This window comes from Mustela nivalis (genome assembly GCF_964662115.1).
Source record: "Mustela nivalis genome assembly, chromosome: 1".
Taxonomy (NCBI): domain Eukaryota; kingdom Metazoa; phylum Chordata; class Mammalia; order Carnivora; family Mustelidae; genus Mustela; species Mustela nivalis.
This window is the reverse complement of record NC_139020.1, coordinates 14970740-14997955: the sequence shown is the minus strand read 5'-3', so window position 1 is coordinate 14997955 and position 27216 is coordinate 14970740. Positions and strand designations below refer to the sequence as shown.

The 27216-nt window shown below is 40.4% G+C and overlaps 1 protein-coding gene across 2 annotated transcripts in view; it reads left to right on the top strand.

Annotated features, from left to right (window-relative positions):
* Positions 1-26281, top strand: part of MAP3K7CL (MAP3K7 C-terminal like) — a 38866-nt gene extending 12585 nt beyond the window's left edge. For both annotated transcript variants that reach the window (XM_082706157.1, XM_082706156.1), the window contains 3 exons: positions 2591-2652; positions 14026-14141; positions 25120-26281. In XM_082706157.1, the coding sequence (XP_082562283.1) occupies positions 2591-2652; positions 14026-14141; positions 25120-25300 (359 nt within the window). In that variant the 3' untranslated portion in view covers positions 25301-26281. The remainder of the gene's footprint in view (positions 1-2590; positions 2653-14025; positions 14142-25119) is intronic.
* The last annotated feature ends 935 nt before the right edge of the window (positions 26282-27216 follow it).

The window sequence follows — 27216 nt, the reverse complement described above, 5'->3', positions numbered from 1 at the left end:
AACAGCTGTGCTACTAGTCTGCTTGAATCATTTTCCTTCTTTCCTTTTGGCCCAATCCTATGATTCATCATTCTGCTTTTAGAATACTTGCCTATTTTTAAAACCAGTCAAAGAAGGCAGCCACTGTTTAAAAGTAAACACACCGCACATCAACTCAGACCAGCTTTGTAAGCGGCTTCACAAGCCCTGAAATTTCTGGCGGGCAGGAACGCCTGCTGAACCAGATGGCCTCGGGCAGTGAAGGCAGCCCTGGCTTCCAGACTCGGTCGTCTCCTTACATCTGTCTTTGGTTTTCTTATTTCCGCTGCCGTTTCCCGCTTGGATTAATCCAACGTGAACCATTCTTTAACCAAAGTCTTATCTTTATTTTGCTCAACATTATTACAACATCTGTTACATGTTTCTATGTCAGTGAGTTAGACTTTTTTTTTTAAACTCAAGAAATCCAGTCTTAAGCCATGTCAAAATTATCAGCATACTTACATATAAGTGCCACGGTTTGATTAGATTTCTATAATGCACTGTATTAATTCCAGGTCATATCAGAATTGGCTACTTACTTTACTATAATAAAGCAATTGAATAACTTTCTTCGTTTTTATAACTAAGCAGGAAGGTATATGACTTCATAGACAGCAAGGTAGATTAAATCCCAGGAAGCCCTGAGCTCCCTTCCTGGCTGACTTTTAGGATTCTGGAAGGCACTATCTATTCTGGTACTTTACAGAAGTGGTTTCTCCTTCTAACGAGTGCCTGTTCATCTACGATTATTAGGGTTGGGGTGCCAACGTATAAGATGTTCCCATTGACCTGTGCCAAGTTGTTCTGGCCTTGAAGTCAATGAATTGACACAATCATGATGTCCGGCTTAGTGATATTTTATTGAAGTACATTTAAATCTGCCTTAGACCCAAGTTAGTTTTACAAATGATAGGTTTCATCACAACGGCTACCTGTAAAGGGTCAGTAGCAGCAAGTGAATATCTCTGCTTTTTGTCCAGCTCTTTGGCGATGAAGGGATGGACTTGGAAACCACAGTATCTGGTGGAAGTTGTCGTTCCGAGTAGGAAGTGAGCACTCAGAGGGCCGGGGCTCAGAGCTCCTTGGGTCCTCTTGATGCAGTCCTCCAGCCTGCAGCAAGGATCCTGGGGAGATTTCTCCATTTCTCCATGCTCTGTGAAGCAGAACAGTGTTAGTGAACCTGCGGGCATCTCTCGTCTGGCATAGGTACAGGGAAAAGGAGATTCAAATGTGGTGATGCATTATCATTGTCTTAAGCCACTTTTAAACGGAAGTATTCTTATACGACTCTTGACTAAAATATACCAGAGGCTATTAACTGCGGTGACCCGTGAGGTGCTTGGCAGAGGCAAATACTGTCCTCCTTTGAATTCTCTTTCTGGTAATTATCTTTGATGCCTTCAAAGAATCTTACTGCCTTAGAAGCCAGGAGCTCCTTGCATGCTGTGTTTTATTCTGGACTCTGCTTTCAGCCAGTAGGGAGAGGAGACTTGTTTCTTCATTGGGTACGGCCCATACTCGTGCTCTTGTTCAAATAGCACAGCACAGTTTTATAAACAGATTGGGTTATGAGAGTGAGAACATAAAAGCCACGAACTTTCTTTTCTTTTGTTACAATGTAAACGAGATTCGGTTTTTAGACCATTCTTTAGCTTGTCTTTTGTCTTATTCTCAGAGTTGTCTGTCCCGGGGTAGGTGTTGCCACCACGGAGGGGACAGGAATGGATGGCTGGGGAGAGCCGGAGTCCACCTGGACATGGGAGGTTCTGCTGACAAGGGGCTGTCCTCTTGTAGCGCAGCTGGGTCCCAGTTTGTTCTTGAAGACATTTGGGGGTGATTTGAATATTTTAGGCCAAACTCCTCTCGGGTTTCCTTGGAGGCCTCTGAGAACGTCTTTGGATCCAGCAACACCTGCCCGTTGCCAGTCATCAGTGAGGGCGGTTGAGGTCAGAGTGCCCTCAACGCTCTTGGCTCTCCCACATCAAGGCAGTGCACGGGGCCTCAGGTGGGGACTGCTGCCTCCTGCGCAGGGAAGAACCTCTCTGACTGGGTTGCTGCCTGGTGGTGGTGGTTTGTGGTAAGGACATCAAAGCTTGCCAACTTCGGAGTCACTCAGAGTCGAACTTCTATTTTTCACTAACACATTCTTCTGTCCCATTGAGGTTGCTCTGGTCACCTCATTAGCGCCTTGTTAAAGCACTTTCTTGCATACCAGGGAATCTGGTTTTGGCTACTGTGAGAATTTTGAAGGACAAGCAGTGCTTCTCAATTGTAGAGCCACCAGACTGAACTGTGGAGGATTCTGGTATTTGTTTGCAGAATTTTGGCCGGGTCATCTATGCTCTCCAGGCTTCTGTTTGTATCAAAAATGAACAAGATTTCTTTCTTTTCTTTTTTTTTTGGTATTCTCTGTGGCCCCGCCTGAAGTGATGAGAATAATTAAAGCAATATATATTGATGATTTAATTGTATAAGTCCAAAGATGGTGAGAACGGGACCCCCCACCATCCCCCACCTCAGGAGAGAAAGAGCTCTATAGTGAAGAATCCTTTTATTTTTCTGATTTTAGATGATACACCTTCTGAAGACGCCATTCCTCTGGTCTTTCCAGAATTAGACCAGCAGCTACAGGTAAGGATATATTGAGAGTCTTTCCTTTTTCCTCCTTAGCTTCACGGATGTAGTGAATGGACACGTGGCCTCATTGAGAAAGGACGGACTTGGAAACAGAGCGGGGAGCTTCCAAGTCAAGTCATCCAGGCTTCTACTTTTAGAACTCCAAAGTCATGCAACTCGCATTTAACCTCTTTGTCTGGGTATCTGGCTATAGCACCAGAATATCAAGAATTTATAGTGTAAGCAAGCACCTACTTTTTAAAAAATTTCTTTTCAGTGTTCCAGAATTCATTGTTTATGCACCACACCCAGTGCTCCATGCAATATGTGCCCTCCATAATACCCACCACCAGGCTCACCCAACCCCCCACCTCTCTTCCCTCCAAAACCCTCAGATTGCTTCTCAGAGTCCACAGTCTTTTTTGGTTTGTCTCCCCCTCCAGTTTCCCCCAACTCAGTTCTCCTCTCCATCTCCCCATGTCCTCCATGCTATTTGTTATGCTCCACAAGTAAGTGAAACCATATGATAATTGACTCTCTCTGCTTGACTTATTTCACTCAGCATAATCTCTTCCAGTCCCATCCATGTTGCCACAAAAGTTGGGTATTCATCCTTTCTGATGGAGGCATAATACTCCACAGTGAATATGGACCATATCTTCCTCATCCATTTGTCCGTTGAAGGGCATTTTGGTTCTTTCCAGTTTGGCGACTGTGGCCATTGCTGCTATGAACATGGGGGTATAGATGCCCCTTCTGTTCACTACATCTGTATATTTGAGGTAGATACCCAATAGGCAAGCACCTACTTTTAAGGAGTTCTGGAGCCTGGGAACAGGGCTGGTTCCTGCCTTCTTTCGCTGAGAATGTCTCTGTACCATGGCACTGGTTGCCCATTTTGAATTAGTGACTAGGGGCAAACTGTATGGAGGTGACTTGTCATGGATGGGGGTAGGGGATGGATAGGAGCTTCAGAATAATCTTTCCCTCCTCCGCCTGCAGCCCCTCCCCAGTCCTCTGACAACTTTCTGTAGAATATAATTATTGTGAGTTAAACATTCTGAATGCTGTGTGGTTTTGGTCCACAGAAAAACTATTTTGTGTGCCTAGGTACGGATGCTCTTATCAAAAAGATCCCATTTTAGTACACCAGAATCCTTTGAAAGGGGCTGACTTATGACATTTCAGTTTTCTTTAGATGATATATGGTGATTCCAGGTGAAGATGGCTTTAGGAAGAGTCTCTGCCCAGAAGACGTGGATACTGGCTGTGGGTCAGACGAGCTCTTGAGCACCTCACTTTGCAGTCAAACTTAGACAAACTGAATAGGGGACTTGAATCTGGCACACAGATATTTACTTAGTCACTACTTTTTAATTTTCCCTCTAAGTATGGATTTTGAAAGCCTTTAGGAGGGATCTGCATCCTCTACTTCCTATTGGGCCTCATGTCCACCATGGTCTTACACCCCACAGCTTTTCCTATTTGCAGGTGTGACTGGTATCCTGACGTCATTCACATTCGTGACCCCCAGTCCTGAACAGTCCTTGATTGAGGTGGGAAGAACCAAAAATGAGCCCTGGTGCAACCCAAACAATGCCCTTTTTGATGGGTTCCAGTTCTGATTTCAGCACCCAGTGCACTGAGTTAAAAACCTAGAAGTAGCCAGGTCAGATCAGAAGAGCCTGTGTTCTAGTACTGGAAGGGTCTCTTAAAAAAAAAACACAAACAAACACAAACAAACAAACAAACAAACAAACAAACAAAAAAAACAAGAACCCAGCAAGACTCCAGCGTCACTAGGCTGCTTGGAGGAGAGTCCTCCTTACGTCTGCCATGGTCCTGGGCATCGTCACAGCCCTCCAACAGAAAGTCCGCTGAACAGACCGGGATCCGTTGTGCCGAGATTACTGGACAGCGCCGGAAGTGGGAGGGTTATGCTGATCACCACACAGTGGTCAGAGGACAGAGCTGTTCTCCTTGAAGATTTCTTCTGTGGCTGTCAGCCACCTTATCTCCTCCTTCTCCTGCTCCCCATGCAGGGTCTTCACCCCAGCTCCCCTAGTTCCTGATAGCTTACATCGTTCCAGTATCGCTTTTTCTCACCATGGAGAACGATTCAGCTCTCAGTTTGCTTTGCTGCCCGATGTGTTCTATACACACAACTTTCCCCACTTTCATTCTGTCCTCACAAAACGGCTGTGCACGCGCTACTGGTGTTAGAGATTATAACATAAAACAGAGATATTGCAGGCGCCTGGGTGGCTCAGTGGGTTAAGCCGCTGCCTTCGGCTCAGGTCATGATCTCGGGGTCCCGGGATCGAGTCCCGCATCGGGCTCTCTGCTCGGCAGGGAGCCTGCTTCCCTCTCTCTCTCTCTGCCTGCCTCTCCATCTACTTGTGATTTCTCTCTCTCAATAAATAAATAAAATCTTAAAAACAAACAAACAAACAAAAAAACGAGATATTGCTCCTCCAAGTCCCAGTTTTTTTTTTTTTTCTTCTTGATTTTATTGTCACCTCAAGGTTATTTCATTAATTATCATGGCAGCTAGGTGAAAATAATGAGTATACACGTTTTGGAAATAAAACAAGAAAAACATGTTTAGTTATGGTCTCCATCCAACAATCGATCATTCATTCTACTGGTTTTTTTTTTTAAGATTTTATTTATTTATTTGATAGAGACACAGTAAAAGAGGGAACACAGACAGCAGGAGGGGGAGAGGGAGAAACAGGCTTTCTGCTGAGCAGGGAGCTGGATCCCAGGACCCTGGGATCATGACCCGAGCCAAAGGCAGACACTTAACAACTGAGCCACCTAGGCGCCCCATTAATTCTACTTTTTTTGTATTGACAAATTTTTTTTTTTTCCTTTGGGAACATTGATGGTCTTCCCTGTTTCACAGATTATTCTTTAAAAGATATTCATAGCGCCCTTGACAATTCTCTAGACATTTTTCTGTTAGAACATCTCGAGATCCATTTGGATTTTATGGTTTTAATTCTGTTTTATATATATATATCTATACAGATATATATATACACATTAGAAATTAGGTCTATTTAGTTATTTTAATCCAATGAGACTATTTCATCTTCATTGATCCTTAACAAGAGAAGCAGTTGAGATACTACTTTCTGACTCATGGGTTTTGAGCCCCCAATTCCCTACCCTTAAAATATGGTATTGTTTTACCTCTTCATGAATAGAGGGAACAATCCCAGCTTCACACCTAAAATCATCTAAGTAAGTGCTTGCTTCCTGAGTGAAGGATCTGATCCAGTTTGCTATAAACATCTGCCAGTTGTCCATGTCCTAACCATTTGGTTAGGGTCCCCTTTGCCTGGGGTGATAACCTACTACCTTTATTCTATACTCCAGGGCATCAATGACTCAAAAACCAAATGGTGGGAATTGAGAGGGGGAAAGCTAAGACAAAAAAATCACATCTAAAACCAGATTCTTCTTTCCATGCTTTGCATAAGTGTATAAATTTAAGGCATTCAGCAGGAAGTCTCTGTACTGAAAGCAATGAAAATGCTTTATGTAGGAAAGGAGCAATCCATTCTGTGGAACAGACCATCTTCACAGTCAGTGTCATGGGCTTTCATCACACAGTGATGGCTCTTGGAATTTTTCCGACCATCATAATCCTCTATGGAAGAATAAAAGTTAGGTTACAAAGGCAGAGGAAGTGCCTTGTGGTTGTCACTATTTGCTCGAGGATAAACTGAGTCTTCATTATCTCTATAGGAGCCTTCAAAACATGCCAAATGAAAAATAAATGATGCCAGGTGATTACTGCCAGTGCTATTCTCTGCATAGCCTCAGATTTAAATCCCACCATGCATACAGAGTGTCGCTAGACAAGTGACGTTTCCCCACAGATAATCTCATGTGAGCCTTGCCATAATCGTGTAAGCTAACTATTATGTCTCCACTTTAGAGATGAGAAACCCAGGGCCAGATTTTGACCTGAGTAAATTTGCTATTTCTGACTCGATCTGGAATTCTGCATCTTGGTAGCTTTCTTTCCCTTACAGCTTTTGGGAAACCTGTGGACTGCTTAAATTACTTTGATAGGTAGAGGGGTCTTTTCATTTGTTTGTTTCTGGTTTGTGAGGTGGCCCTGATGTGGTTATAGGACAACGTTGTCAAGTCGGTTCTGACTTTCTGATATCTCTTACGCATTCTTGTGTTGTTTATAAAATGGAGCTATGAAGTAGCTATTTGGTAGACACTCTCTCACCAGTTTGACCCCCTAGATTTTTCTGTTGCTTTGCCAAGAATGTGGACATGTTGGAGCATGTAATTCATGGTACTTCTATTTTCACAGAAGCCAAAAAAAGCCCTATGCAAGAATAGCCGTGACAAACATTTCTCTTGATGTCTCTATTAAAGCAAAAGGTTGGGCAAGAGACTTTGGGGTAAGGTAGGTGTTAAAAGGAGCATCTCTTTATAATGTTTGTTTGTGGGCCTTAGGCCTCAGCGAGGGGGCAATGGGTAGGTTGATTCTATTTTATGCAGATTCCTTTCCTAGAACTTGGTTTCTAAATTCTCTCTGGCTATTAGAGGCAGTAGTTGGGTAGAGCTGGTTTAGCACACAAAGTCCAAAGAAAGGAGGCTCAATTCTATGTCCACTCTAAGAATGATTAAAAATCACTCTTTTTTCTTTAGGCTCCAGTTTCCTTCTATTGGAAAACAAGGGTATGCCCAACCTCCCTCTTTGTTCTGAAGGATGGTCTGAGTTGGCATCACGTTTGTTTTAAAATTTAACCATATTGTTGTGTTTTGGAGATTGTTGCTTGACCTATAGATGACCCAACTGTAATCTGGTCTTAATTGCATTGCAGTGAAGAATATGCTTTCATAATCAGGTAGAGAATATTGTAACAAGTAAATTGTAACAAACTTCCTTAATGGGGAATTATAATGGTTGGAATAGGGACAGTGGCATTAGATTGCCCTGAATTTGGATCTCAGATATGTACGATTTTCACAATTTGGGGCACAGTATTTACTTCTTCTAAACCTCACTTTTCTGAACTGCAAAGTGGAGACAATATTGATCTCACAATGTTGTGAGAATTAAATGTGGTAATGAGTAGATCTAGCACAGTGCTTGGCAAAATAATTGCTCACTTTATGTTAATTTCCTTCTTTAGTGAAATCTTTTTTTTTTAAATGAAGTATTTAAGAACTAGTCATTTATTTTTGTATGTGTACACCGACAAGAGAATCATTTCTTTGGATATTTGAGTTAGGGATACAGGTTCTGGTGCTCTCTTCTTTCCATTAAGCTAAGATACTTTGAAAATAATATGGCTTTATTTTTCAAGCCAAATTGAGCAAGAGCTTCAATCCTTCCTAACGTCCTCTCCTCTAATCTGAGAAGACAGGGACAGGTGTCTCTGTGGTACACACTGAACTTGCCTTTTCTCAGACAGAGTCTAGTAAGTCCAGAAACTGATGTCACCTCCACAAATAAACAATTTCCTAGCTTCAGTTGTGTGCTGTAATATCTTGTTATCCGAACAGTCTCTCCAGAAATTTCTTTTAGGTCTTATTGTCAGTGTATTGCTTGATATCTTGGAAAGGAAAATGAGAGCGAATGGGGAAGTCTTAGTATTCTGGAATTCTGCTATGCTGGTCTTGAACATCCATCTGGAAATGCAATTAGGAAATAATCCCATAGAAAACACTGAAAATGTCTGCATTTTCTTCCCTATACGCATGTTGAAAAGTATTTTATCATTCATTGCCTGCTGTGACCACATGGAAAATATAGCCAGATACCTTAGAGCTTTACTATGGTATCTTACTTTTATTTATTTATTTATTTATTTATTTGCTTATTTTGAGAAGCCTAATAGCCATCCAATAAGATGCATTATTGGAAAGTTTGAGACACTCTTGAGTAATCTCTCCTTTTAATATTGCTTACGTTAATAAAAATGACTTAAATATCCGTCATTTCAATTCTATAGAAGATATGCAGTACAATGACTAGTGTTGACTCTGGCCATCAGGTAGATACTATAGAAGTGCCAATTCTTAAAACAGTTTCAGAAGTGTTTTAAATTCTAAGATAACAGAGTTTTCAAATATTGTGATTAGTCCTGATGATGTTTTTTTTCCTTTTAGTTTTAACAAATTGTACCTTTTCATTTGGGGACATTAAAATGCAACATAAATTCAAACCAGATACCTCCACCCCCCCCCCCCCAATAAAGATAACACTGAGATTCAAGGAATAAATAAAAAGTCTGCTCAGCAACTGTAGAATATTTAGCTTCCTAAATATAATCTTCTGTGTGGGAAGCTGGGAGAGGAAAGTTAAATTCTTACATTTTTTGAAGTAGATGGGGCCAGTAGTATTTGAAGAAGCCAAGTAGAAAACGGAAGCACTCAAGTTGGCTTTGCCCCTTGCAGAGAGAGATGCTTGGCTTGGTTCTTTCCCACGGGGCGCTTTCCAGAGGACAGGAGTCCATTTCAGGAGGAGCTTGCTATAAACTCCCAGGCAGAGAGCAGAGATGGGATGGTGTGGCTCAAGCCAGCATTCTTGGAAAAGGAGCCTGCGGTTTCTCTCTTACTTCATCTTGTTAAATCTGTCCTGTTGATTGGGTGGATACCAGGGGTAGTAGCAATTCACTCACTGTGTGTGTAATTTAAAGCTCTTACAAGTTTCATCCTCAGGCAGCTGCGGGATGGGGTGGAGAGGAGAATAGGGGGTGAGTGTGGAGCAAGTGCCCCCTCCTGGGCTCTGACCTCATCCCAACCTCAATGTGGGTCTTGGAAAAATGTGCTTCAAAGTTGGCTTGAGTTGCTATTAGGAGAATATCTTGATTTAACCTTCTTAGAACTGTTATATTGTGATTAGGCTAGATACCAAGCATTAAGGGGAATGAAGGGTCGTCTCTGTGATTCCACAGGACACGTGCTCTAGTGCATGAAGGATACCTTTACCTTTTCACTTTCAAATCAAGTATCTTTGGACTCCTTGTCTTTGGGATGCAGTAGTTCATCCTTTAGGCAGGAGTGTGGGAGAAATGTATCCAGAGTGTGGGAAGAGGTAGTAATTATGGATAAAATAAGGAAATTTTTTTTTCTCCTAATGTGAAAAGAAATTCCCTGTCAACATGAAGAGTTTATTTAATCTTTGCTTGTTCCCAGCGAATGATGACTACAAAAGCCTCTTGCACGGAATAGTCGAAACAAACAATGAGCAGTAAAGCAAAAATATGTGTTAATTTTTATCCCAAGAAACTAATAGAGGGGCGCCTGGGTGGCTCAGTGGGTTGGGGCCTCTGCCTTCGGCTCAGGTTGTGATCCCAGGGTTTTGGGATAGGGTCCTGGGATCGGGCCCCGCATTGGGCTTTCTCCTCGGCAGGGAGCCTGCTTCCCTTCCTCTCTGCCTGTCTCTCTGCCTACTTGTGATCTCTATCTCAAAACAAAACAAAACAAAAAAACCAAAACAAACAAAAAATTTCCAAAAAAAAAAATAGCTAATAGATTTTTTCATTTCGTTACCACCAGTATTGTCTTACATTATTTTTTTAGTTTTCAGTGTGACCATGTGTTAAATGCTATCTTTACCTATGCATGACTGATTAATTCATGAATGCCAGTGTTTCAAATATCACATGATATATACCCATTGATAGCTCCATTTTTGCCCCAGAAACCCAATTCTTGTGTTTAAATTCTAAGAATCTGTTTCCTCAGGCAAACACTTTCATTTTATTCAATGAATGCTGGTGGTCATATGTCCTCTCTTATTTTGTGGGGTTATAAGAAGGTTAGAGAGAGTCACCCTCAGGGAAGACCTTGGGATGCTACACACACATACAAACATGCAAACACAAGTGACAAGCAGTGACAGTGTTTTATATTGTACAGAACAAAATGTCATTACCTATAGCTATACTTTTTTTGGGTTGGTATAAAACCAAGTATCTCTCTTTTTTGAAGATTTTATTTATTTATTTGACAGAGACAGAGAGAGAAGGAATATAAGCAGGGGGAGCAGGAGAGGGGGAAGCAGGCTTACTGTTGAGCAGGGAGCCCGATGTGGGGCTCGATCCCAGGACCCTGGGATCATGACCTAAGCCGAAGGCAGATGTTTAACAATTGAGCCACCCAGGCTCCCCTAAACCTAAATATCTTAATACTCTTCTTCATCAGAATTCGTGTTGGGATGGGAACCGTATGTGTTTTAAAAATGCTCTGATGAGTTTCTTTGGCTGGGATAAACGTCCAATGCCTTCCAACGACAGTGCATCCTGCTGCCAGGGGTACTTTGTTTTGTCTAATGACATTTAGGGTTTGTGATGAATGACTGTAGACATAAAGGGATGAGAAACTTTAAGTTCCCTGGGGAGAAATTTGGGAAGGAGGGAGCATTAGGTTGCATATGAAGTGAGCCTCAGATAGCGAATCCTTGCCCCAATTCTTAGAAGTGAATCTTTGCAGCAATTCTTAGAAGATGAGTGGGGTGGCAGCTGGGTGGCTCAGTGGGTTAAGCCTCTGCCTTCAGCTCAGGTCATGATCCCAGGGTCCGGGGATCGAGCCCTGCATTGGGTTCTCTGCTCAGCAGCAAACCTGCTTACCCCAATCTCTCTGCCTACTTGTGATCTCTCTCATTCTGTCAAATAAATAAATAATATCTTAAAAAACAAAAACAAAAACAGAAGAGTAGGGATAGTAGAAAGCTCTAAAGATAATTTTCTTTTTTTTGCATTAACTTTTTAAATTTGTGGTGGAAACGCATAGCACATTTTCTTGGTGATTTTTTAAGTGTACAGTTGAGTAATGTTAAGTCTATTCACATTATTGTACAACTAACTTCCAGAACATTTTCATCTTGGAAAACTGAAACTCTATACCCATTAAATAGCTCCTCATTTCCCCCACTTCTCTCCCAGCCCCCGGCATCTAATGAAATGACTTTACAATGTTGTGGTGGGCTGTGCAACGTAACTTCCTTCCTTGCTTCAGAAAACCTACTCTATTGGTCTTTAATGCTTTCATACAAATTGAGAGAACTGAAAGTGGTGCTGCGTTACATGCCAGGTTGGGTGAAGTCAGAGCTTGTGGGAGCTGAAGGCTTGAAGTGACACCTGGCATTCTTTTTTTCCCTGAGATATGGAACACGAAGTATTTTTGGCTTTTCCTTTTTAAACTGGCACTACTTTTTAATCGTGGGAAATCTTGAAAATAGTGTTATGTGTAAGTAGCATGATTATCCTCTAAGAGCATATGAGGATACTGAATCTATTCTGAAATTGTCCTTATCCTCAATACCCTTAGCAGCACGATCACACTACCTATACGTAATATCTTCAAATTTCCCACAATTAAGAAGTGTCAGTAAATCAGAACAGACAAAAAAAATTCCCACTAGTAAAATGGATTGCAAAGTAGAAAGCTAAGGGGGGAAAAGCACTCTGTTCTTCAGAAAATTATATATGTAAATGTATATTCTCTTCTTAAGAGAATTATATATGTGAACTTAAAAAAATTATATATATAACTTTATGACATAGTGTTGTATGTTCACACACAGACACACGTATATGTAACTTTCAGTTTTCCTTCTTGATCATAGCAGCCAAGGGCATTTCTTCCTGTACATGGCTACATTCATTTATTTCCTCTTAAGGACATGAACCCTTTGCACAGAATCCTAGAATCTTTTGGCTGTCACATAGGTGACTATGCTGATTTTGTGACTCAGGGACCTACAAGTGGTGGCAAGTTACGGAATGAGCTGAATATAGTCTACATGATGTTTGTAAGGACAGGAAATAGGATGCGAAGAGTCTTAGGGCTTTCAAGTGAGGACAGAGGATAGAGATGATTTAATAGCAACTTGGCCAGGGTGCCCGGAGTAAATTGTTCTCATTCTCCTTACTGTTATACCTGGTAATCTGCCAGGGTAACAGGTGAAAATTGATGAGGGGGTGGTGATTTCTAGGACATAGACCAGAGGAGCCAGGAGTTCTGAATTCCTTTGGCAAGAGCTTTGTTTCATGGGGTGCATTATACTGTAATATTACTGGGCAGTACTTTTCAATTTATTTCTATAAAGAGAGATGATAATGGTTCCAACAGGCTGAGTTCATGTTGTAAATGTGTTCCCGGGGCAGAAGGGAAAGATGCTCCGTAATGCAATTATTATTAGATTTTCCATGAATTTGGATATGAAATGTTCCCACGTGGAGGTAAATTCTATGCAAATTTATTTCAAATTTTATTTCCTTTAGAAGACCTCTAATCGGAGGCCTCATGATAAATAAGAAGGGTCATCTTATTTGTTGATCAGACTTTATAGGATTTTATAGAACTTCATAGAATTTCTGTTACATCCTGGGTGGGGTTGCTGAATACAATACCTGAAGAAATCTTTGTCCTCAAAGAATATAAAGAGAGGAGAAAACAGGAAGAAATGCATCACTTCCTAATTTCTGAATATAAAATTAGTGAAAATATTACTTAGTCAGACACATACTTAGATATATAGACTATAACAAGAAAAGGATTTAACCAGAGAGCCCACTCAGCAATGAAATTGTTATTTCTGAGCCGTATATGCCATTTTCTGTGAATTATTGTGATTTAAACACTCTTTAAAAGACTATTAGCTAGTGTTTCTTAAGGTAATGTTTTTAATAATATGTTCCAAAGTAAAAATTAGAATTACAAACTCAAGGAAAGCTAGTTCTTTAAAAAATAACTTCTGGAAAGGAGTAGGATTTTCCACATGTTTAGGGTTTAAAGGCTTTCCCTCCTGGCCTTTGTTTTCCTTGTGGATGAGAGAGGAAAAAAAGACAAAAATCCACATTCTCTTTGGCCTCACATGTGACAAGCATTGTTTCACTTGAGGTTTGGGTCTTTCATGGGGTTTGTTAATCCTCTATTTCCAGCCCAGCAACATTTCTTCAGTTTGTTTGCATTTCTCAGAAGAGAACCTTTCTCGTAGGGCTACTCCATTCCCCAAGATGAGACTATGCCTCTGGGCTGCAGGTGTCGAAAGCAGGGGATGGTTAAAGCAGACCACTGAAATACTCCCCCCGCCACTGCCCTTCTCCAGGGTGGAGTTTAAATTTCTGGGGAGAAGTAGGGAATTATTAGATGACCTATTTTTACAGGCCTGAGAAAGCCCATGAACGACACCGGAAGGTGACTGTGGGGAAACGTCAGGCCACCTCCCTATTTTCAGTCTAGTAGAATCAGCCAAACTCTGTCCAGTGTTGACCAATGCTATTCTTATGCAAAAAAAAAAAAAAAAAAATCCCTCTAAAGGACATCAGTGGAGCAAAATCATTGATAATACATTCTGATGCGAAGAAATGGACTGATTTCTGCTTCTTCTTGTTTGTGAAGCCTCTGCCGCCTTGCCATGACTCCGCGGAATCCATGCAGGTGTTCAAACAGCACTGCCAGATAGCGGAAGAATACAATGAGGTCAAAAAAGAAATCGCTCTGCTTGAGGAAAGGAAGTGAGTACTGCCCCCTCGGAGTGCTGTCTACTGGTCATGGCCCTGGGGGAGGCAGGGAAGGAATGGGCTGAGCTTGAGGGTGAGAGGGAGGGAGGGGGGCAAGGGGGTCAGAGGTTACTAGGCCACTTCTGTGGATATCATGCTTGATGACAGAAAAGATCCAAATGGGACTGCTGAAGACAAAATGCTTTACTTTATGGAGTACTGAGAAGAACAGTAGGAAGACTTCTGACCAGAAACTTAAATTAAAAAAAATTTTTTTTTTAAATATTTTCATACAGAAACTTAATTTTTTTTTTTTTAAGATTTTATTCATTTATTTGACAGACAGAGAGAGAGATCACAAGTAGGCGGGGGTGGGGGGAACAGGCTCCCTGCTGAGCGGAAAGATGTGGGGCTCCATCTCAGGACCTTGAGATCATGACCTGAGCCAAAGCCAGAGACTTAACCCACTGAGCCACCCAGGTGCCCCCCGAAACTTAAATTTTTAATAAGCATTTTTAGTTCAAGAAATTAAAAATACCAGAATACCACCCAGAGTCACACTGTGCTCCCCGTGCATGTGCCCAAAGGCCCCAGAGCACTTTGGCTTGGAGGGAATTTTGATGATGCTTAATGGAGGAGTTCCCACATCAAGTCAAGTAAGGGAGCCTGTAGGACAGATCTTTGGAATAATGTAAATATATGAGTCGACTAACTGCATTTTATAATCCAGTAGCCCGAGGAGGTTTGTTTGTTTGTTTTAATCTGATAGCTTCCATTAGCATTCCAGTTCTGCTGTAGGGAATTATAGAATCCTAATAATTAAATTAATTAAAGCATTCTAATTTTAATCACACGTAGCTTTTTCTTGCAGAATTCTCCTCCTTTTAATTGTACTCGGTTCTACCAGTGTCTACCCCAGTGATCCCCATTCTTTCATGCTTTCAAAGCCTCAGAAATCTTGTCACCCCAGCACTGCTTAGTCCATCCTTATGTATTTATTAGTGAGATCTTTTGGGTAATATTTGCATCTCCTACTACATGGTAATTGCTAAGTGCTTTTGATCCCTGAATGCAGGGAGAGCCAGGTGATGCTCACCGTCCTACTTCTGAAGCCAAGCACAGTACATGGGATGCAGATGCTGAATCAGGTTTTGCTGAGAGCCTGACGTTAATCAAAACACATTTTGATTCCTTAACTTTCTACTATGTTTCCACTTTCTCTTCCTGAAGTGATATGTGGTATGCATTTATTACCTTGTTTTTAAATCAAAGTAAGTGAAATATGCTTTGAGAAATTTATAAAATTCTTGGGACTCTGTTAAGACCCTCCCTGAGCTCCCCTCCCCCATCTGCCTCCCCCAGAATGGTGGCTGGACAGAGTAACATGGTGGGGAGTGGTATGGGTTGTAGGGTTAGACCTTGCACTTACTCTAAGAGCTCTCGGTTAACAATCTTTTTCTTACTTCCTTTCTGTGTTGTGCTTCCAACATAAAATCACCCCTGGGCTTATGGCTAAAGGGATGAAAAGATGTTTATGAGGACATCAGAAAAACACAACTTCCCCTCATTTATCTGAGACTTTGGTTTTGATCTGAGAGTTCTCATAAATTGGTTGGAAAGCTCAGATTGCACATTTGCACACAATTTGAGTCCTAAAAAAGCCTCTTAGAGGAGCTGAAGAAGCTTATTAATAATACCCATGGGGAAGTCAAAGGAGGACTTGTATAATCAGTAGCCTATAAATGTATCTCCTCGTGTGTGTGTGTGTGAACTGTGCTGTTTAGACAGAAAAAACAGGTAATCATGTATCTATTTGTAAACTCTTCAGATTGAAAGTATTGGAGGACTTGGCCTATTTCAATTAATCCATGGATGGCCTTTTTTTTTTTTTTTGGCAATGCCAAATTTACCCACTAAATTGTATGTTTCGTAAGTTTATATATTTGTGTGTTTCATTAAAAAATAGGATAAGATGTACTGGTGACTCATATGGTCTTTTATTGAAAACATATCCTTGCTGTTTCTGCATAACTAATCTTATGTTTCCCCTAAGCCTGTTCGAACTTCGGACTTTTCTTGAAGCTGTGATGTTATCTCCTCCCCCTCCTCAACTTTCTTCTTAAATAATTGGCTAGATGTACAGCAAAGGCCAAATTCTTTTGTTATCTTTTTTTCCTTTCTTTTCTTTTTTTTTTTAAATAAAGTCTCTTAAATTCTTTTTTCTCCATTCCTGATTCTGCTATTTGGGATTAGGACCTGCTGCTTCAAATCCTGGTCAACTGGTTTCCCTGCCTGTGGTTTCACATTGCTGGAAAAGGACACCAAGTTCTTGGCCTGGCTTGTAAGCTCTAGCTCAGGATGGCCTTAGCACCCCTGTGGAATATTCTACCTCATCCTTAGTCTTCAGCTATGTTGGCCTATTCACTCTTCCTGCTCCTGTGCCCTGGCTCACACAACAAGCTCTAGGTCTGGAGCACTGGGTCCTTCCTTTTTGCCTGCCCAAACGCCACTCTCAAGGAGATCTTAGCCAATATCCCTGCCCAACCAGGGCATGGGGTTCATCTTTCTTACTGGGTGAAAGAAAACACTCCAGAATGGCTCTTTTTTTTCTTTTTTGAGATTTAATATTTATCTATTCGAGAGAGAGAGAGAAAGAGAGCAGGCATGTGCAAGCGAGCTGGGGGAGGGCCAGAAGGAGAAGGAGAGAGAGTCTTTCTGGAAGATTCCGCACTGAGCACAGAGCCCGGGGTGGCGCTGGACCTCATGACCCTGAGGTCATAACCTGAGCCAAAATCAAGAGCTAGAAGCCCAACTAGTCGACTGAGCCACCCTGGAGCCGCTGGAATGATTTTTGGGGCATATTTGTGGGCTGGTGTTATCAGTAGTTATCTATTTAACTTTATGTCCTGACTTTCTGCCTGTGCAGAATTCCCTACAAATATGGTCACCTTTTAACATCTCGTTGTGTCCCAACCACCGAGCAGGGACACGTGCATAGAGTCAAACACGAGTGAGGGTGATTTCAATTATAAGACATGGTAATACCCTCTATGTATACAAACACTGTAACAGATGTGTCATTTGTAATTTGTAGGGTCCATATTTAAAATACAGAGTCAATATCAGCAATAAGGAATTGCTAAGATAAATTGTTAAAATAGGAAGGATGGTATATATTTTATTTAATAAATAAATAAGACTGGTTCTCCAGGCGTTCCTGGTGATCACTGTTTTCATGAACACTTTACTGAAGCAGAAATTCCTTACATGACAGGTGTTTTCCTGGACATTCTTTGTGTTCAAGCAAGATAAATTAGGTCACATGGATCTGAACCAATTCATTAGCTCTCTGTGTTTTGATGATTTGGATGTGAATTTATTTCCCTCATTTCATAAAGTGTGGGCAATTATGTTGTCTCTGGTGATTGGCTAGCATGAGCTAGACCAAGGAGAGGTGCTCACTCAGGTATTTTATTTTTTTTTTAATTTTTTTTTAAATTTTTTTTTTAAGGTTTTATTTATTTATTCGATGGACAGAGATCACAAGTAGGCAGAGAAGCAGGCAGAGAGAGAGGAAGGGAAGCAGGCTCCCTGCTGAGCAGAGAGCCTGATGCGGGGCTCGATCCCAGGACTCTGGGATCATGACCTGAGCTGAAGGCAGAGGCTTTAACCCTCAGGTATTTAAAAAAAAGAGTTTTTCTTTGGTGGAACCATGTGGGGACAGGTGAAGCTGAACTTCTCTCTCATCTCCAGAGGGGGTCACCCTGGATCAAGTTTGGGAGACTTTGCAGAGGCGAGAGAAGAGTTGATTATAACCATTATTTTAAATCATGTCTATTAGATAGATAAAGAGAGTCAAACATTTTCTTGGACTATAAACTCAGCATGCGGTGAATTTAATTTAAAGAATCACTTCTGGCTCATTTGATGTATGAAAAGCTTGTTCTTACTTTTATTGGATTTTTTTTTTCCTTCTCAATTGAAAAAAATGACGATTTTATTGAAGGCTTTAAAAACTTACCAAGAATTCTGACATCTGTCCAGAATTCCTACTATTATTTCTGCCTCTTTTTAGGCCTTTTGAATGTGAACCAGTATATTTGTAAAATTGCATATATAATAAAATGGAATGTGTACATGCTTTTCTCAACTTTTAAAATATAACACAGTCTTTTTGTAGATGTAATGGGAAAAAGTGAGAGGGAGACATTTTATGACTTCTGGAATTTATCACCAATATTTTGACAGCAAGTTAAAGTATATGATTAAGCTACAATTAGATCTACAACCAGATTTACAATTAGTAAAGGTGGCTTTACTCCAGATAGGGTATTTTATCTTGTTTAAAGGAGAAGCCATTTGTCTTCTGTATATGTGAAATGTGTGCCAGATGCTGGGGTATTTAAAAGATTGACTTAGAATGTCAGAAAGAGAGATAAACTCTTAGAAAGTCAGGATGAAAAATGTTACATAATTAAAGATAACTCTGGGTTTCGGTATGTTCCCAGAATTGTGTTGCCACCCTCACAGTTTTAGAACATTTTCATCACCCAGGAAATAAACCTTGAACCCCTTTTCTCTCCCCGGCTCCAAGCCACTGGTCCACACTCATCTACCTTCTCTCTGTGGATTTGTCTATCCTGGATATGTCATATAAATGGAGTCATACAATATCCATTTTTTTTCGACTGGCTTCTTTCACTTGGCATGATGTTTTCAAGGTTCATCTATGTGGTAGTATGTAGCATAATTTTCATACTCAATATCCCATTGGACGGGCAGTCTGTATTTTATTTATCCACCCATCAGTTGATGGAAACTTGGATTGTTTGCCCTTTGGTTAAATAGGAACATCTGAGTACAAGTTTTTGTGTGGAGGTATGTTTTCAGTTCACGTCGGTATGTGCCCCAGACTAGAATGGCTGGGTCATGTGATAACTCAATGGGTAATCTTTGGAAGAACTGTCAGACTGTTTCTAAAGTGGCTACACCATTTTATAGTCCCACCAGAAAGGTATGAAGGTTTTGATTTCTCCATACCTTTGCTGACTCTTATTATGTCTCTTTGGTTATAGCCAGGCTAGTGGGTGCAGAATGACATCCCATTGTGTTTTTGACTGATGCTTCCCTGATAGCTGAACTTTGTTGAGGATCCTTTCATGGGCTTTTTGGCAATTTTTATGTCTTCTTGGAGAAATGTGCATTCAGATTCTTTGCCCATTTTCCAGTTGGGTTATTATGGAATTGAAAAAACTGTTATATAATTTTTTGTGGGTTCAGGCAAAACATAAAAATATGGGGGTAACATAAAAATATCAGACCTATATCTTTAGATCTCTTTTTAAAAAGATTTATTTACTTACTTCAGAGAGAGAAAAAGAGAGAGCGCACACATGAATGGAGAGGGGCGGGTGCAGCGGAAGAAGAACAAGAGATTCCCCGCTCAGTGGGAATCCTGGCACAGGGCTCAATCCTGGGACTCTGAGATCTGAGCTGAAACCAAGAGTCTGACACTTAGCTGAGTCACCCAGGACCCCCTATCTTCAGATCTTTTAAAAATATCATAAAACGGTGATTGAAAGAGCAACATCTCATTGAGGGAAACATATCAGGATAGGGAAAAGGGAGCATATGTGATTGGTAACAGCATTGCCTGAAAATAGCCCTGTTAGGATTTGTTTTCCGTCATGACATTTAATTTGTTCTTTATTTTCCAATAGTGATAGATTTTTATGTTTAACCAGAAACAGTCATTTCTTCAGGACATCCCTGATGGTAGAGATGTTTAAGCTATGTTCTGGGGACCATTTCAAAGATTGGGAATAGAGTGGGTGTCACACAGGGAACTGTCCAAAGACCAACCAGAGAAAGTCCTATCTGGTCGGTTTTATTTGCTTCATTTCAGGGTGAAATTTTCCTTGAAAAATGGTATCACAGTTAGAAAACATTGAACACCAAACTTCACTTTTATATTCCAGGCACTTAAAAAAATTCTTTGAAAAAATTTACACAGCCTCCAGAAATGAGCAAATTTGTTGTCATAAAGCAATAGTAAATGGAACCCCGTCACCCAGTATCACCCAGTACCAGCGTATACCCTAGTCATAATGATTTGGCCTTTGATGCCACCTAATTATCTGATGTTCAGTCTTCTACCTAGAATCTCATTCCTCAGTATCTCTCCTTCTAATCTCTGCCTGGAACCATAATAAAAGGGACAGAATATTTTCCACTTCTCAATGAGAGTGAGAGTGTCTTTTTAAGTAGATCTCCCTGGCTAAGGAAAGAGGCTCCAATCTTTGGGGGAGTAGAATGAGGCAAATTTTGCCTTTCATCCATTCCTATTCCAAGATTAACTCTCTCTCTCTCTCTCTCTCTCTTTTTTAAAGACTTTATTTATTTATTTGACACAGAGAGAAAAAGAGAGAGAGAGAGAACAAACAAGCAGAGGGAGCATTAGGCAGAGGGAGGGAGCAGGCTTCCGCTGAGCAAGGAGCCTGATGTGGGCTTCGATCCCAGGACTCTGGGATCATGACCAGAGCTGAGGGCAGAGGCTTAACCCACTGAGGCACCCAGGCACCCCTCCAGGATTAACTCTTTGTGGGGTGATCAATAGGGGAAATCTCCATTTCCTTTGGGGTCGTGGTTCTTAACTAGACCAATTCCTCAGTTCCCGACCCCTGGTTATTGGCCATGTCTGGACACATTTTTGGTTGTAATCATCAGGGGTGGGGAAAGATGCTACCGGCATTTAGTGAATCGAGGCCAAAGATGATGCTAAACCTTCTGTGATGCCAGTGAATAGAGCAGCCTCCAATAACAAAGAGTTTTCCCACCCAAAAGATTAATTGTGCCAAGAGAAACTCTAGAGCAAATCTCACTTCTTCCTGCAAGAAGTGTTGCCCTTTGGCTCCCAAATGATGTAATACATTTATTTCTTATGCATTATTCATTTGTAGGGCTTCAATTACCACAGTCTAGACTGTGCTTCGCAATTCCATTTCAATAACATTGATTGTTTCCCCACCCACATAAAATGAAGGTAGATTTTCACATCCTTTTTTGCCATCTTGAGGCATCTGCTTCTTTTTTCCTGTGCATCAATGCTTGTACTAGAACACACATCTTTTAAGAACCACCAATAGTGCAGTCTAAATCACTATTTAGAATAAAATTCTTCCCATGATGAAGATAGTATTTTATCACATTATTATCCAGAACTCTTTAGCTCATTATAGCAAAAACATCTTAGATTTTGTCTTTTCCAAATAAATGTCTTAGTCATCTTTGAAAGTCCCGAGAACAATGGTAGTGGTCTTGCCAGAAACAGGTGAATTCATGTTTTAATTTTGGAGTTAGTTTCCACAAAATTTCAAAGGTCTCTTCACTTGCACTTTCCCTTCCTCCATTTGTTGTAGTAAAAAAAGCAAAAACAAACAGACAAACAAAAACTTTTCCAGGCATACGGCGGCATAGGATGGGGATGGTCGATGATCTCTGATGGACCCAAGGTCAAGGTCTTTCCATTGTTAAAGTACATCATGTTGGAAACTATATTATAGGTTCTTGATTTCAGAAATAGGATTCCATGGAGCACCTGGGTGGCTCAGTGGGTTAAGCCTCTGCCTTCAGCTCAGGTCATGATCCCAGGGTCCTGGGATCGAACCCCACATTGGGCTCTCTGCTCAGCAGGGAGCCTGCTTCCTCCTCTCTCTGCCTGCCTGCGATCTCGCTCTCTCTGTCAAATAAATAAATAATATCTTAAAAAAAAAAAGGAAATAATATTCCTGTAATGATGGCCTCCTACCCCCTTATCATATTACACTGAAAGGAGTGCTAGAAATGATAAACACACAGTCAAAGGCAGGGCCACATTTTAGCCAATTATAGATATTGATTTGTTCCTCAGATCATCTGTTTATAAGATTGTCTCCATAGCTTGATATGCAAGGTTTAATTATGATTTGCTAATGGATGAACATAAATATATCTATAGAGATATGTCTTGGACAGAAGACAACATACATTTTGACAGTATTCATTGAATATGTATATGTTTGCTTATCAGATACATCAAACTAATTTATAAACCTATCATTTGAGCCCTCTTGATTCCAGTAAGGAAGAAATTATTACTGACTTTCTCCAACACAAGAAAACTGAACTAGAACATCATGATCATTCCTTTTAGTTGCAAATTCTGTGATTTTGTGATTTACCTTTTCTTACCAGTTAAAACTAATAGCAGATGTCCTGAGGAGTTTTAAGCAAGGTCAGATATGGAGCCACAAACATCGCTGTTGTTATACCTGGTACTCCCAATTTCCAGACCATGATTTGAAAGCAAAACTCTATTTCGATGAGAATTATTTGTGTCACACAGTTCATTTGAGTTTTAAGTCTTATTAATTTCTCTAGGACAGTTACATAAGGAACTTTACTAATACTTAATTATTGACATTTCCTGCTTAAACTATGCTTAGAGGCAAAGAGCCATAAACATTTAATGAGAAGGATAGGTTTGATTTTTGGCTCTTTCTTATGAGTTAGGTGATTTTTTTCCAATAAGTTAAGCACTGTGCATTCCCATTTCCTCGTCTTTAAAGTACACGTGATTTGTCTCTGAAGTATCTTACTCTTTAATTATTCATTCAGCAAGTATTTATTAAGAGCCTTTATGTTCTAAATACCATGGAAAATTCAAAGAGCAATAAGAAACCTTTTGTATTTATATAGCAGTGTTCTAGCTTATCTTCCTTTTGTCCCCTTTGGGCACTTTCTTGCCAAGGCCTAGTTTTGATCAGTGGTCATCAAAGTCGGTGCACAAGGCAGTGCATGGGGTGAAGGACGAATATACAAGAACTTCAACTCTGATTTGTGTTTTGTCCGTTTCCTGGGTAACTTTTTATTTTGATACTTTCAAACTTACAGCAAAGTTGCAAAAATGATATAAAGAACTGACGTATATCCTTTGCTGGATTCACTAATTATTCAAAGCTTCTCCAGTTGTACTTTATTATATAGTCAGCATTGCATACTACTGGTGTTCTCTCTCTCTCCCTCTTTCAGTGAGATGAGATATTTATCTGTCTGCAATCTATCTATCTAATCATGCCCCATTGCTCTAAATGCTTCAGTACTTCAGCATTTTCTAAGAATAAGGACATTCTCTCATTACCATAGTACCATAATTACAAATTAAGAATTTCAGCATTGATGCATTACTACTACTTAATACATGTTTAAATTGCATCAATTTCTGAACAATGTCCTTCAAAGCAATTTTTTTCCAGTCCAGAATTGTACATTGCACTTAGTTGTCATTTTTCTTTAGTTTCCTTAAATACGGAACAGTTCAGGCTAGCAATTTGAAGACTACAGGCTAGCAATTTTGCAAAAATTTCCATCAATTTGAGGTTGTCTAGTGTATGCATTTTTGGCAAAAATACCAGAAAAAGGATGTGTCCTTGGTGCCGGCGGTATCTTATTTATCTCCTTACTGGTGAGGTCAAGGTTGGTCACTTGATTAAGGCAGTCTTCCAGGTTTCTTACGCTTTTACCTATAGAGAAGGAAATCTGACACATGTTTATAGGCAAAGAATTTGGTTAGATCTAGTTCAGGATTAATTAACTCACATAAGGGGAATGGACCTGTTTTGGGTCGTCATGTTTGATGAATCTAAACATAGAACGGGAATCTACAGCTCCTTATTATGTGTATTTATATCAACGAATTATTTACACGCAATTACTGAGAACTGAATTTAAGAACTTATCACTACAAGTTCCTTCCGATAACCCTAGCCTACCTCCTGAATTCTAGAGTCAGGCCAGCATGAAACGTAGATACATTGTTTGTTAAATAAGGCTGCACAATACACATAAGCAGCAGGGAAGGAGATGGAAAATAATATTTGTAGGAAGGAGTTGGATTCTTTAGTTCAAAGAAGCTTAATAAAGATTTGTTAAGCTCTGAAGCAGAAAACAAAGGAAGACAGTATTTGAATTTGGAAGACAAAGACAAGGTAAGAGACAAACTATAGTTCTACCCACAGGACAACAGATCCCATCTTAAATAAGAAACTCACTTTTGTTTTTTTTTCTGCCCTAAACTAGTTGCAATTTTTATGATCTGTTACATTCTTTAAAAAAAAAAAAAATCACTTTTGTTTTGACCATTGAAGGACTCATTGAGCTTTTTTGGTCTCTATTTAGTATTTTGGAGGTGTCTATTTGAGGTTCTAGAGTAAAATAAGGTGGCTAAAAATCATGAAGTTGGAAAAGCTAAAAGGAAGTCACTGGAAGCCAGTAGAGATGGTGAAATTCAGGAAAGCCAAAGGAAACGTTCTGCTTCCATTATGCTGTCGCTGCACCCTTTAATTTGCTTGCATTAACTCTTGTGCTCTTCTACTGGGTATTTACCCCAAAGATACAGATGTAGTGAAAGGAAGGGCCATCTGTACCCCAATGTTTATAGCCGCAATGGCCACGGTCGCCAAACTGTGGGAAATACCAAGATGCCCTTCAACGGACGAATGGATAAGGAAGATGTGGTCTATATACACTATGGAGTATTATGCCTCCATCAGAAAAGACGAATGAATACCCAACTTCTGTAGCAGCATGGACGGGACTGGAAGAGATGATGCTGAGTGAAATAAGTCAAGCAGAGAGAGTCAATTATCATATGGTTTCACTTACTTGTGGAGCATAACAAATAGCATGGAGGACATGGGGAGATGGAAAGGAGAAGGGAGTTGAGGGACATTGGAAGAGGAGATGAACCATGAGAGACTGTGGCCTCTGAAAAACAATCCAAGGGTTTTGAAGGGGGTGGGAGGTTGGGGAAGCCAGGTGGAGGGTATTAAGGAGGGCACGAATTGCATGGAGCACGAGGTGTGGTGCAAAAACAATGAATTCCGTTATGCTGAAAAGAAATTAAAAAAAAAAAAAATCTTGTGCTCTTTTCCTCACCCATCCCCTGGATCTTCAGAAAGGAGCTCATCGCCAAGCTGGATCAGGCAGAGAAGGAGAAGGTGGATGCTGCTCAGCTGGCTCGGGAATTCGAGGTGCTGATGGAGGAGAACCGGACGTTGAAGTTGGCTCAGTCCCAATGTGTGGAACAGCTGGAGAAACTTAGAATACAGTATCAGAAGAGACAGGGCTCGTCCTAACTTTGAATGATTCAGTGTGAGCATAGAAGGTCGGTGACTGTTGTGTGCTGGCCAAAAGATTTTTATTTTCAAGGGCTAGTGTGTAAAATTTTATTGTTCCTTTTTATTACCCACGTGGCAAACGTCTATAATGAATTTAATGCTTGCCAGATCGAGTTTGACAGAAGGGATATTTTATTTGAAATAAGATGATTAAAGCAAACCTATGGCCATATTATGTTTTCAGAGATCAATTATTCATTTCCAAAGATTTTTTTTTTTTCTTTAGGAAGATGTGATCACCCTGTACATCAGGGTACAAAATGAAGGAAAATAGAATATTGACTGACTCGTCTAAGAATCCTGAACAGAATTGAGCCATGAAACAAACCAGTGAGAGGCTTGCCACCGGTTCATAACCATGTATCTTTAAATTTCATGTCTTGACTCTTTCAACTGTGCTTGGACCTGAAGTCAGAAATGTCTGCACACATATTTATGTTCACCAGAGTTAGGTTTAATCCCTCAATGATTGATCGTACTAAGAATAAATGGTTGCCTATCATAAAAGCTTTCTCATGAAAATATTAGCAGAAAGCATGTTTGTGCCAAAAACACATCTGCCAGTGCTAACTTGCTGTTGGAATAAAATGCTGATAAGGCTGCATTTCTTTCACGCCACGTTACCAACCAGTAAACATCTCTGCCTTTGCTTGTGTGTGTTCTGGGGGCATGGGGGGGGGAATGGAAAAGTATGGTTTGGACATGACTTTGGTGAGTTCCCATGAAAACATCCACAAAACTGTAACTATGACTTTGTTTTGGATTTGAGGAGATATTTTGGATCAGGAATAACAAGTAGGATATATGAATAAATTCAGGAATAAAAGGATTTTTCCCTTGTTCCACCTTTCACCGTCTTTCCCCAAACTGATCTCTTTGTTTTGTGTCCATTTCTATTCATGTAAGTTCTTTTTCATTAAACATAAATCAAAATTGTCAGTCTGTGTTTTGTCTCTTTCTGAGCTTCTCTTAGGCTAAAAATTAGTTGGGTTTGGTTACCCCAAGTCAGGCTGTGTTCTTAGTTGTATCTGAATGTGTGAAATAAGCAGTGAAGTCCCTTTTCTTGGAAAGACTGTGGTTTCTCACAGGAATCATTCAGAGTCCTAATATTTAATATGATGCATCAACATCTTAAGGTATTTTCCAGAAAACATAAAAGAGAATAGTTGATTATGCCAGTATGATGGTTTAGAAGAGACCAGCTGTTATGGGACAGGGGAAGATTTTATCCCGGGGGGACATGTGGCAAAGTCTAGGGGCATTTTGTTGTGGTGGTCATGACCAGGTTAAAGGGTTGCTACTGGTCTCTAGAGACTAGAGGTCAGTGATGCAAGGACAACACCCCAACTACAGAGAATCATCTGGCCCAATGTACCCATGATGACAAAGTTGATACACCCAGGACCAGCCTAGTCACTGGGAAGACATTGCGGGGTCACAAGTTTCTGGCCATGTGCTGGGGAGTCCATGATGTCCTTCCATCTCCTGACTCTCAATTTCCTCATTTGTAAAATACAGCTTTTAGATAGATCTCAAAGTTTTCAATGTTACATGTGCCTATTCACCCTGAAGCTGGTTTAACATTTGACCAAAAATGAAAGTCTCTATTATCCTGGTAGAACCTCCTTCTTTAGTAACCCCAAGGCTCATAGATACTAATACAAAGGAGAGATTGTCCACTAAGTTTCTATAAATCCAGGATTAATGAACTGGGAGGAAGAAGAGTATGTTACCAACATTTACACACAAGAATTCGTTTTTGGTCATTGCCCGTCTGAAGATAGTTACATCTATTTGCAGAATTCAAGCAGTCATGGCCCCTTATAGATAATGGGGAGGAACAGGGAAATATAGTTCCAAAATATCTTTGGTCT